Source organism: Varanus komodoensis, unplaced genomic scaffold, assembly GCF_004798865.1.
Source record: "Varanus komodoensis strain SLA01 unplaced genomic scaffold, ASM479886v1 scaffold15, whole genome shotgun sequence".
Classification (NCBI taxonomy): domain Eukaryota; kingdom Metazoa; phylum Chordata; class Lepidosauria; order Squamata; family Varanidae; genus Varanus; species Varanus komodoensis.
In genome coordinates this window covers 16,433,683-16,445,815 of record NW_025335440.1, presented here as the reverse complement: position 1 = coordinate 16,445,815, position 12,133 = coordinate 16,433,683, and the positions used below count along the sequence as shown (strand labels likewise).

The following is a 12,133-nucleotide window of genomic DNA, read 5'->3' as shown; positions in this document are numbered from 1 at the left end:
ACTTTACGTTATCAGCTTCATTGCCAGATTTACTAACAAAGAGATGGGAAGAGGGGCAAAAAGTCTGTACAGTCTACATACATATGAAGCATTCCTAAGAAATTAGTCAAAAGGAAGTTTGAAAGGAAAAGTCAAACTCATAATATTATCAGAAGTGTGGTTAGATGATATACTACAGAGAAGGAGCAGGATTCAGGACCTGCACTCTGCCAAAGGGAAAACCCAGCTTGTGTAGGATCCCCCTGCTGAATTTTGTGGGATCTCCCAGACACAGTGGCTCATCCCATTTGGTAGGGCCTCCTGATGCTCTGTGTGACAAAGAGGGGGAGAGCTCGGGTGGGTTAATCCAGCCTAAATCTGGCTCCAACCCAAGGAAGGTGTGAAGCACTCCAAGAGGATGCTGCCAGGTTAATGAACACTGTCAAAGAAGCTAAGGAAAACAATAAGAATAATAGATTCATTTCAAAGCTGAAGTCTTTTGCCAAAAAGGGAAATAAAGAAGAGTACAAAGTCCTTTTCAGGAAAAATAAATAGTAGTTCACAATATGGCAAATAAGGTGATGGAAGATGAGGGTTCTAGGGTTGGCCATTAAAAGGTCCCTTGATCTAGATGGCACAAACCCAAGGGTTCTTAAAGGACACAAATGCTGATCTAACTTAAATCAGGTTCCCTTGTAAGAAGAATCAGAAAGTAGCCAAAATAGCTCTCCATTTTAAAAAAGAAATTGGGCGGGCTGGTGGATGGTTTCCAGACATCATAATACCCCAGTTAAATTGGTGTAAAGTGTTATTAAGGATAGAATACAGAACACAGAACAGGGGTATCCCATGAGGCACTGGGCACCATTGTACCCATAAGGTCAGGCTGAAGGGCCCATATGCTCTTTTCTCCCTCTGCAAAGGAACAAACCATTCACTTGTATGGGGGAAAACAGAAAAATGCTGGACAGGAGACAGGCCTGCCCGCCCACTCCCAAGGGTCTTCACAAGTGCTGACCACCCCCGCTCTAGGTGTTTTTTTCATGCCCTGTACAAATGGATAGAGAAATTGGTCTATTCACTTGCATGGGGATGGGGAGAGAGAGAGAAAGGAAGGACCAGAAAGAACGAGCAAGACAGAGAAAGAGATGGGGGAGGAGGAGGAGGAGGAAGATGGATGGATGGATGGAAGGAAGGACGGACGGACGGACGGACGGACTGAAAAGAGCCAGGCAGAGAAGCCAGAGTGAAGGGCACAGAGATAAGGTAGACATGCAAACACAGATGGGGGTTCTCCCAGTATGGCTCACCACACCACCACAGCAGCCAATTTCCATGATGCTCAGGGCACTTTTTCAAAATGGCTAATGTACCCACAGGCCACTAAAGGATGGAACCTTCTCATTAAAAAGTCAATTATTGCTGAAGAAAAATCAGTACGGCTTCTGGAAGGGGAAGTATAGCTCCAGAAACTTTTGAGAGCTATCTGACTGCCAAAAAACACACAGATAACTTTGATCAAGTGGCTATTCTATATCTGGATTTCTAAAAGCTTTTGATTAAAGTCCCTCCTGGGCTCTCCTGGACTTCAAAGTGCTCCTGAAACTTCTCATAGAATTAGGAAACTGGACAACCAGATGACAACTAAACTGGAAATGAAAAGTGATGCACGCCGAGATAAAAATTCTTAACTTACATATACACTGATGGGGTCAGAATTGGTAGTTACTAACCAGTAGAAAACTTTTAGTCATAGTGACGCAATCAACAAAAACATGAACTCAGTCCACAATAGCAAAGAAAAATGCAAAGTCTATTGAGAGAGTATTTGGAAAGGGACCAAAATAATATTGCAGTGCTTCTATATAAATCTACAGTGTAGTCACATTGGAATACTCTGACCAGTTTTTACCACCACATCTCAGAAATGATTGTGCAGAGCTGGAAAAGGGGCAGAAATGGGTAACCAGAATGATCAAGGGGTTCATGTTTATCCAAGAAGAAAGACAAATGGAGCAACTTTTTCACATGTTTAGACAGAGAAAGCCCTAGCCAGGGCCTACTGGACATTATAGCTCTCTTTTCTCTCCAAGCATGTTGAAGATTGTACCCTAAAGTGCTCAGGGACTTTTAGCCCAGACAATATAACTGTGGGTGAGGTGAGCATCAGTGTGGTTTATACAGTTCCAAATGGCTTCTAGAAATGCAGAGACCTTGTCCTTCTCTCTCATAGTGCTAGAATCCAGGGTCATTAAATGACTGGTAGTAGAATGGGAATAGATTCAAGGCAAAACATAAGCACCTTTTCACACAGCACATATTTAATTTATGGATAGACCACTCACAAGAAATGATGGGCACTGGCTTAGCTGCCCATCTAAGGAAGAGGAGGAGAATATGTTTCTGAAAGATGATTTCCTTAGAAGCGTGGCTGGCTCACGTTTAGCACAGGATGCACGATCAGATGAAGAAAACCCCTCAGGTTGGGGGCAGAGGCATAAGACACCCACATTTTAGAATCCCTCAAAACTTATGAAACGAAGTTTTTCCCATCCCGTACAGATTAGCTTGACACAGCCACATAAGCACCCACTGAATGTTTCATGATCACTCTGCACGAATGAGTATCAGCTACAAATGCCACGGATATTTGCTCAAAACAAGAAAAAAAAAAACAGATAGTTTAAGGTTAACATTAAATATGGACAGAATAAAACAAGGTTGAAATGTTGACGCTGAATATCCTTTTGGACACAATATATGCATCAGTGCTTCGAGAACCTCCTGGCCAAGCAACATCATCCATACTGCAGAGCACTTAAGCATTCTTAGGAAATGCAAGCCCGTTTGCATGTGCTTCGAGCATCCGTCCAAGCGTGCTCCCTATACTTCCCTGTGGCTGCACTTGGTGGCAGAAGGTCAGTGGTGGTGAGCCGCCTGTCTGTCAGAAATACCCACCGTTATTGAAACACTGTTGGGAAAGTATCTGGTCAGCACGAACCATACAAAACCACTCACAGGGCTCATCTCGTATTGAGACCAGCATGATTTTAAGATGGAGCAACTACTCTATGAAAAGCAGTCTAAGAAGGACCACCTATCTACAATCTAGCCAGCAACTGCATTCTAAGTATAAGGCAAAGGAAGAAAAACAAGCTACAACTTCTTTAGGTTTGCAAGTCTACATGTTCTAATGACATCCATTGAAAAAGACAGGAAAACCCATGAAGCAGAGAAAGGATAGCAAGAGACATACATTGCTCACCTTAGTATGTCTATAAAAATTGAGGTGGGTAAATTTTTGTACCAGAAATGGAAAATCAGTGGCATGTGCAGATAATTTATGATATATGAGAAGAAGGCTTAAAATGGCTATAAAAAGTTCAATGCATGTCCAGCCAAGATCAACATCAGCAGGAAAAAACAGACATCCATTTGAACTGCCTGTTGTATTTTGGCATCTGCTAAAGCAAGCTTTTTCCCATTAAACTTTTATGCCTCAGCCAAGCTTTTAGATGTTACAGGATTTTTAAAGAGAGGTGTATATGTCATCCCATCTTCTTTAATAGAGAAATCTTAGGCTGCAATTTATGACTAGAGGCTTATGCGAGCCCAGTAGAATATTTTATTTTGGTTTGGTTATGGTTTGGTGGATGGGAGTTGGACTTTCACAACAAACAGAAAATTTTCATGACAAATCAGTGCATGTTTTTGAGAAACCAGTGGTTTAAAAAGCAATTTGCTGCATGGAACTGAGTCAACGTGCTGCTTGAGGAACATTTGCACACATTCCCCTTGGGCATGGAAAATTAGCTGTACATGTTTTTTTCTAATTCATATTTTAACAGTCACTATAAGAGTCTAGAAAATTCACCTTGCCTAAATGGTGAATGTATTCCATGGGATTTGTATTCCATTCATGAATACTTTGGCTATTGCCTTCTGCATTTAATGGTCTTGTCTATTTTCTCCTAAGTTTTGTGGTTTAGACTGGTTAATCTGATCCAAACAGATGCATTTTTGTAGACCCATCTCTCCACCCAAGCTTTTCCTGAATGATTGTGCTACCCTGATATTCTGCTGCTCTTTTAGATTAAAATATTTGACACGCTTTTACTAATGATTTTTTCCTATTTGTAATTATGTATTTTAATGTGTGTCTGTAGCTACTTAGAGATAGTGCTTGCTATGGTAAGTGCTATAAAATTGATAGGAATTTCTTATCAATTTGAATGTGATAAGAATTTATTAATTTGATAAGAATTTGTTTGTAAGTGGCCCTGAAGACCGCAATTTTAGAAAGATGGAATACATGCTTTCTGAAAGGCATTAATAAAATAAAATGGAGCTTTCATGTTTTCCAAAACATATTGTCTGATCAAGACATTTCAGAACTCATTTCTTCTTCGATCGTGTTTCCTGGTGTTCTGGTCCAAGAAAGTCCCCACCTCCAGTGCGTTCATCAGCGACTAGGACAGCTATGTTAGTAAGCTTGCAGGCAAGAGGAGAGAGACTTACATCAGTGATAGTGTTCAGAGCAGTGTCTGCACCAATGCTGAAATCAGAACCTGGTACATTGTTGGATACGGTTGCAGGAACCATAACCATGGGAATACAGAACTCATCATATTTCTCCCGGGCAGCAGAGAGCTCCAAAAGTCCCAGGTAGGCCTGAAGGGCACACATGGTAATGTATGCAAAATTAGAGGGGACAAAAAAAAAAAGATTGTAATTACAGTAACACGGATATTAATTTGGCAGAGGGATTTGTTTACTATCACACACACTAGATTCAGATGTTATGATTTTTCTCCCCCAGAGATTCAAAAGTGTTTTGAAAGAGGGATCTCACACATGGTGTGTGCCCATTCTTTGTTGTCCCTGGTAAACAGGCTTTTGGGTCATTTCAAAACCTGCTGGACTAAAGACAACAGTGGCACAGAGGTGTGTGTTGCATTGGAGCAAGGCCTCTCTCAAACCACATTTTCAGCACTCTTGAAAACCGCAGTCAGTCTCCAGCCACAAGGAGACACGAGCGAACACCACACATAAAATTGAACAGTGGATAAGACAGAAACAGTGACAAGCAAAATAACTCTAAGAGCAAACAGTTAAGGTAACATTCCTGCCAGCTCTGTGTAACACTGTAGTGTAGCACTCCAATGGCACAAAGAAAACAAATCTCACACCTGCACGTTACTTTTTCTGTTCAAGCATAGATTACATCAAACATGTGATTAGCTTCATTAAAGAACTGGTTTAGATACCTAAGCAGAAGCTGTTTAAGCAGTGGTTTCTTGCTGTGGAAGGATAATAAAAGAATGTTTTTTTAAAAGCTATCCAGCACATCATTCTAGGGGTAAAAAGAAATATTGGGCTGCCACAGAACACAGAAGGGTAGTGTAGTGTTTCACTTCTGGGTCCATGACATGGATTATAACTTAGCGTCTGCATATCATGTCAAACTTTCCCTCTCTCTACTCAATGTATTAATGATTGCTGTTGGGGATATGGAAATGACCATGCCTAGTGCTGGATCAGCCTCCTCTCCTACTCACAGGCCAAGAAAAGCCAACAACAGTCTTCTTAGAGTGAGTCCAATGATAAACCTTCTACCTGGTTCACTGTCAATGAATGCCATCAATTTCACTAGGCAGAATCCAATAGGGCACTGAGCCCCTACTCATTCCATTCCTCAAGCAAGACATTGATTAAGCATTTCTGGGACCAACCAAAACCAATCAGAAGCACTTGTTTCTGGAAGGAGGCAAGTCAACAGAGCTTCTCTGAGCTCTCCCTGCCCAGAAACCAGTGTTTCAGTTCCTTTTGGGGACTTCCTGTAGGAAACATTAAATCTCTGTTGGGCAAGTGATGGGTCCTGCTTGCAGAGTGGAATCAGAGGGAGAGAGGGAGGGGCCTCCTGTGCAGCAGCCATATTGGATTCTGCCCACTGGGACATTCGGCAACATGAAGTCTTGAAGCAGAAGGGCTGAACTTTGATTCCACAATCTCAGAGGTCTTCACATCTGAACCATCACATTAGTGCTTGATAGCACACACAACTGTAGTTGTCAGAGCTTGCGTATTAATAAGAACTCTCAGAGGAAAGAAAACAAAGTGATATACCTCGAATCCACCAATAACTAGGAGGGCATTGATGTTATGAGCTCGCATCTGTTCTGCAATCTTCTCCAAATATTTTCCAGGGAGGGTACTAAAATACAGATGGGTTGTTTTTTAAGACAAAAAAATCAGCAGTGAAAAAAGATTTAATGTGTGAATCCACTAACAGCACCATTCAACATCATGAGTTTTACAAAACTGCAAGGGTTACATGCAATTGCTAAGCTAGGAGATTGTTACTTTAAACATCATAAAATAAAACAATTATTTTCTTTGTTATGCCATTCTTTTTATCTTTCAGGTTTTCCTTTATTTTCCTTCACCAAAATGGGTAATTTTCAGAACAACTTTGGATAATATTATAGACATTCAGGGTAGTAAGTAACCATAATTTCTATGGGTCTATGCTCATTTATGAAATTTCAGAGAAATAAGTATTTATTGTCACAGACACCTGTATGCCCCAATCCTAAATTCTGTAGACAGTTCTGTAGACACATCGGTCTGCAAAGGTGTGTGTGTCACCCAATTTATTTCAGTTCTGGGCTCTAGATATGTATTTGGCCACGATCATGCAGGAGGTAACCAAGTAATCTCCCTATTCTATGTATAATTCACATTACAAATCTTACTAGAATACAGTGATATGGGACATAATAGCAACTATCAGGCCTAACTGTTCAGAAACAGATTCACAATAGTAATTTCTTTCCATTCGTAATATACATTATCATATAAAATTACTGATAAATATAGAAGTTCTCACTATTATTTCTTCAGTCTACTAGAAGATGAAGAATGCAATCTTTTAACATTACCGTTTTGTGCCCAGGATTGATCCTCCTTGGCCAGTCCAACCTCCAACATCTCCCCAGCTGATTTCTTTGATCTATAATTTAAAACCAAATTGAGAGGCTGATTGAGCGATTTTCAAATTACCATGCCATAGTTCAGAACAAATGCTAACCTCTTCAAACATCGAACTGTGCACAGCGACCAGAAAAGCATCCTCATGGCATTCAATTTCACCTTGGTTTGATTCTCAGTTTCTCACTGTTCACATCTCATTTACACAGATCACATCCTTTAGAACTGTGAATTCAAGAGTTTTTCCATCCCCTCCTTGAATCTCCGGCAGCTGAATGTGCAAACCCATAACTACATGGCACATTTAATAAAATGTGGTGGAAAAACTGAAATGGGATTATGAAACAGCTTTGATTATGAAGCAGAGCTAGGCAGCTTCCAATGAAACAGGCTGGTGGTGTTGGTGAGAGGGAGAAGATTCAAGACTTCTGTCCAAAACAACTGAACCACTTTAATTTGGGGACAGAACATGTGAAGGAACAGAAGTGTCCTCCACTTTTGCATTTAGTTCTGGTTTTTTGGGTTATCATGAGACTATATCCAGAGTATGGTCTGAAGGCACATAAGGCACCCACCCCATTGAAGCTAAGCAGGTCTGGGGGTGGCTTGAGCTTGGAGGGGAGACCACAAGGGAACCACATGTAGCCACCTTGAATTCCACAATGAGAGAAAGGTGGGATATAAATATAATAAAATAAAGCCTTTTCAGTTTCTTCTCTATAAAAACATTTAATATGTTCATAACCATGTCACACTAAAAGCATCAGAAGAGAACACACTTTTTAATTTTGTTTCCTCAGTGGGAAAAAACCCCCCAGGAACCAAATGTGACAACTGTGATAAATGTGCTTTTTGTCTGTCTTTATTAGCCTCTGTTCTTATCTCCAGATAGTTCATACTGCCATTGCTATTCCAGGCCAGGCAAACTGCCAACCAGGGTCCCTGCCAAGGTCACTTAAAAGCTGCCCTCGGAACAAATACATGGAATCTGAAATTGAAGGGTCCACATGTGGGGTCCATGGAGCAAATGCTTTTAATATACATTGTATGGATCTTTATTTATTTATTTATTTATTTATTTATTAAAACATTTTTTACAGCATGTTTCTAGAAGTACTATGGGAAAATTAGCTGTGGTCCAAATAAAGATGGACCAGATTTCAGTCCTTTGTGGATGGGGGAATAATATAATATGTTTACAATAACCTTGCAGATAAATTATCCATTTTATTATGTATGACACTAGACAATCTTGCATCTAATAACAGAGCCTCTGGAAGGAAGGAAGGAAGGAAGGAAGGAAGGAAGGAAGGAAGGAAGGAAACCTCCATCCATCATAAGGAGTCTTTTGTTTGTTACTCTGTTGTGCTGTAGGTAGCAAGGGTTTAGTTTTTAGGGATCTGCTTAATTCCCCTAACCAAGAGATTTAGCCAAATTTCTTTCAGAGTTTGACATTCTGCCCAATGAGTCTCTCTCCCCCTTACACATATACCCACATGTGTACACTTTCATATTCCCCTTTAATAATATTTCACTAGCAACTCTGGCTCGGGTCTTTTAAAACTCTACTTTTGTATGCAATTGTATTTTAAAAGAGGGATACCTTAAATCTGCTTCTGCGTCTTAGAAGGTCCTGGTCAGAAGGCACATTCAATAATAATCACAACAACAACCAAACCATGGTACTATCGTAAAAGGCAATCTTTGGAATATACTAACCTGCCCCTTAGAAAACCCTTCAAAGCCATCGGTGACGGCAAACATTTTGTGTCCTTCAGTTATTCCAATTCTCACAGCAGATCGAACTGCTGCATTCATTCCAGCTGCTGGAGCACCTACGTTTAAAACAGCTACATTGAAGTTACTCTGCAAGAAAAAAAGAGACAATATTCTCAGGAATATACTGTACACAACTGATTGCGATAAAGCAATCTGAGAGAGAGAAAAGAGAGAAAGAGCAAATTGTGGACTCCAGGTTTTAAAGCAATGCTAAGTGTAAGCAAATCGTTCTTTCTTTAACATATTTACTCCCAAATTTTGTGAGACCTAGTGTGAACAAGATGGAGATTTTATACTAATGACCTATATTTCATATGCCGCTGAACATTAAAAGAATTAAGCATGCCCGTCCTGTACATGCTTAGGTAGAAAAAGCTCCTGCAACTTCCAGTATTCCTCGGCCACGTCCATTCTTTCATTTTTTTCAGTGCCCCTGCAGTCACACCTCTCTGAATACTATCCTAATTATACTGTCACAGACAGTATGTTGCAAAAAAGAACGGACAAAGAAAAGAAATCTAACGCAGTAGATATGAATGTGTAGTTGATTTTGTCCAACTGCAACCTATATGGATAAACAAATGCAAATGCACTAAAAGAAAGCATGGCATGTACCTTACCTTCTGAAGGTGATCGCATCAAATGCCATAAATACTCTATGAACCAATGTGGGATGTAACCAAAAGACCACCTGCTGATCAAAGATTGCAAGTCCACCATTCAAGGCCCCAGGGAGCCACCAGCCTTGTACCATCAGCAGTGCTTCCAAACGCCATGCATTGTGCTGGTGCCATACGGACGCTGATGTACAACAAGGCAAAGCATGCATTGCTGATTGCAACCACTTTTCCCAGAAAGGAGTTGCATTAATAAAACCCAAATAATCATTTGCATGCAAAGCGATCGTTGTGCAAGGCAACCAGTGTATAGGATACTGCCTGCCACCTAGGGCTATGTATTAAGTAATGAATTATTTCTATCATCTAAAAGCAGGAGGACCTTATTAGTTTTGCATCTGAGGATCACTCTCTTCAGAATTACAAATTAACAAGCATGCCAACGTCCTTTATTTAACTTTACTGATTTATTTAAAACATCTATATGCTGCCCAGTTGTGCTGCAGCACTTCTGGGCAGCTCACAATTATGAGGCTCACATCATGTTTCCCATCAGCCTTCCAGTGAAATATAAGAATATTTTACCCCCTCTTAAGAACTTTTGATGCACCATCGGGCATGACGTGGATGATCAACTTCAAACAGCCTAATGGTTTATCACAAAGACCTGCATGCTGAGCAAACACTATGGATTCAAAGGCTTTGGATTTCATGTTAATGTTTTGTTCCCCCATCTGCTCCTCTCAAGCATGGCATTGCAGACATTTGAGACAATGGTCCCTAAGAGAAACTATATTTGTGGAATTTTCTGGAACATGGTGCTGACCCCTTATGTACATAATACTCAGAATCAAAACTTTAAATCCCTATTTTAAGCAAGAAAGAAAATATTAACTATGCTCAAACAGCCATGAACCATTTTTCTAATCCAAGTTTCTTGACTTTCCAAAATGATAGCTATCTGCTTAAAGAAGTAGTTAGGACGTAGCTGGTCAACGGAACAATACTCCTTTCATGCTTTCAGATAAATTGCCATGAAACAGCAATCAGAGAAGCAAATAACAGCAAGGGCAGGGAAGAATAGGAGAAAAAGAGGAGCACAGCATGTACTGGTGCTGTGCCCATTCTGGGGGTGGGCAAATTAGGGTACAAATCTTCTTCCAGCCGAGTAACCAATTGACACTCTGGCTCTTACTTCCATTAAAAAATATTTTAATACCCTAGATCCTGGACTGCATGTAACAGAAAGAGAGACTAGATGTCTGCCTTGTTCCCCAGCATTATTTTATAGCTATGGAACTGTAACAGAAAGAAATCAGGAGAATCTGAGAAGCTCCGACACAGTGGGTCATAATGCCCTCTGGGTGTGACTTGGTAGAGAGAGTTACATTGAACAAATGGTTAGTTAGATGTAGGTTTGTCTCCTTAAAGACATATTCTCCCATCTTGTTGGAGCAAAAAGCCCCAACAACACAGATAGAAGAGAATAAATTGAAAAGACCAAGGAGATTAGTGTGCAGTCCTATCTGTTTTGTTAAGTTTAGGAAATATTTTAGTTGAATGAAATCAACTAAAATACATAAATATATTGCAGCCAGAGAGGGTCAATAATTTATTTATGTTGATATTTGTATTCTATTTATGTAAGCCGTCCTGAGGCTTTTGCAATAGGACAGCATATAAATATCCTAAATAAATAAACAATCATTTTCTTCTGCCCACTCACATTCTTAACAGTCTGCAATAACTTGATACCCTTGGTGTTTTCTAAGGGATTCTGAGTCACTAACTAAAATCAAGCCTGTGGCAAAGCTGAAGAATAAGGCCTGAGCACATTTGTTGTCCAGCTTAAAATAAAAAGTGCACAGCCGATAAATACTCAAATAGCAATTCTTGTTGCCATGCAAAAATAATAATATAGCCTCCAAACCTAGCAACCAAGGGCTTGCTAAGATTAATTGCTTTGTGCTTATTTATGTATTTATTTTTACATACACTACATGAGATACCATCCTGTTAAAAAGAACAGAGAGATTTAAAAGTAAGATGGTGGCTGGAGACATTTCCTTCTTATCTTGTCATTATAAACAACCAGCAGGTGCGTTCTTTTTGATATGCATAATACTGAACACAATTCAGCTACATGGAATAGTCAGGCTAACACAGTTAGGGGTGTACGGACATTGTAAAATTTATTCCATTTTGTTTTGCAGCTTGTCAAGTGGCGTTGCTCATATCAGCCACTCACTGACTGAACTGGATTTTTAAAATAATCCTTCATAAGGCCTTGTGGAAAGAGTCTTCCAGTAATAAATACCGTGTTTCTCCAAAAATAAGACACTGTCTTTTTGCTCAAAAAAAAACACATTTGGTCTTATTTTCGGGTAGGTCTTATTTTTTTTATGTACAAAATGTACATTTAATGTACACCCTTCTGCTCTGCACGCTTCTGCTCTGCACGCTTCTGCTCTGCACCTTTCTGCTCTGCACGCCTCTGCTCTGCACGCTTCTGCTCTGCACCCCTCTGCTCTGCACCCCTCTGCTCTGCACGCTTCTGCTCTGCACCCCTCTGCTCTACACCCCTCTGCTCTGCACTCCAATTGCTGCCAAAAGCTGTATACACCGATCCTCTCCAGCACCTGCTACCGGTACCATCACAGGCAGCGGAGGAAGCAGAGTGGCATGAGCCGATGCTTCCTCTATAGTGCCGGCTCCTGTGACAGGCGGATATCACTCCGCCCTTCCAGGAGCCAGGACTATAGAGGAAG

General features: G+C 40.4%; 1 protein-coding gene across 5 annotated transcripts in view; it reads right to left on the bottom strand.

Moving 5' to 3' along the window:
• Window positions 1-12,133, bottom strand: part of LOC123020912 (phosphofructokinase, platelet) — a 60,229-nt gene that overhangs the window by 13,743 nt on the left and 34,353 nt on the right. For 3 of the 5 annotated variants that reach the window (XM_044425169.1, XM_044425167.1, XM_044425171.1), the window contains exons 13-16: window positions 8,689-8,835; window positions 6,921-6,991; window positions 6,106-6,193; window positions 4,498-4,650 (exon numbers count right to left, since the gene is read on the bottom strand). In XM_044425169.1, the coding sequence (XP_044281104.1) occupies window positions 4,498-4,650; window positions 6,106-6,193; window positions 6,921-6,991; window positions 8,689-8,835 (459 nt within the window). The remainder of the gene's footprint in view (window positions 1-4,497; window positions 4,651-6,105; window positions 6,194-6,920; window positions 6,992-8,688; window positions 8,836-12,133) is intronic. The other 2 variants (XM_044425170.1, XM_044425166.1) reach the window with 1 other exon arrangement.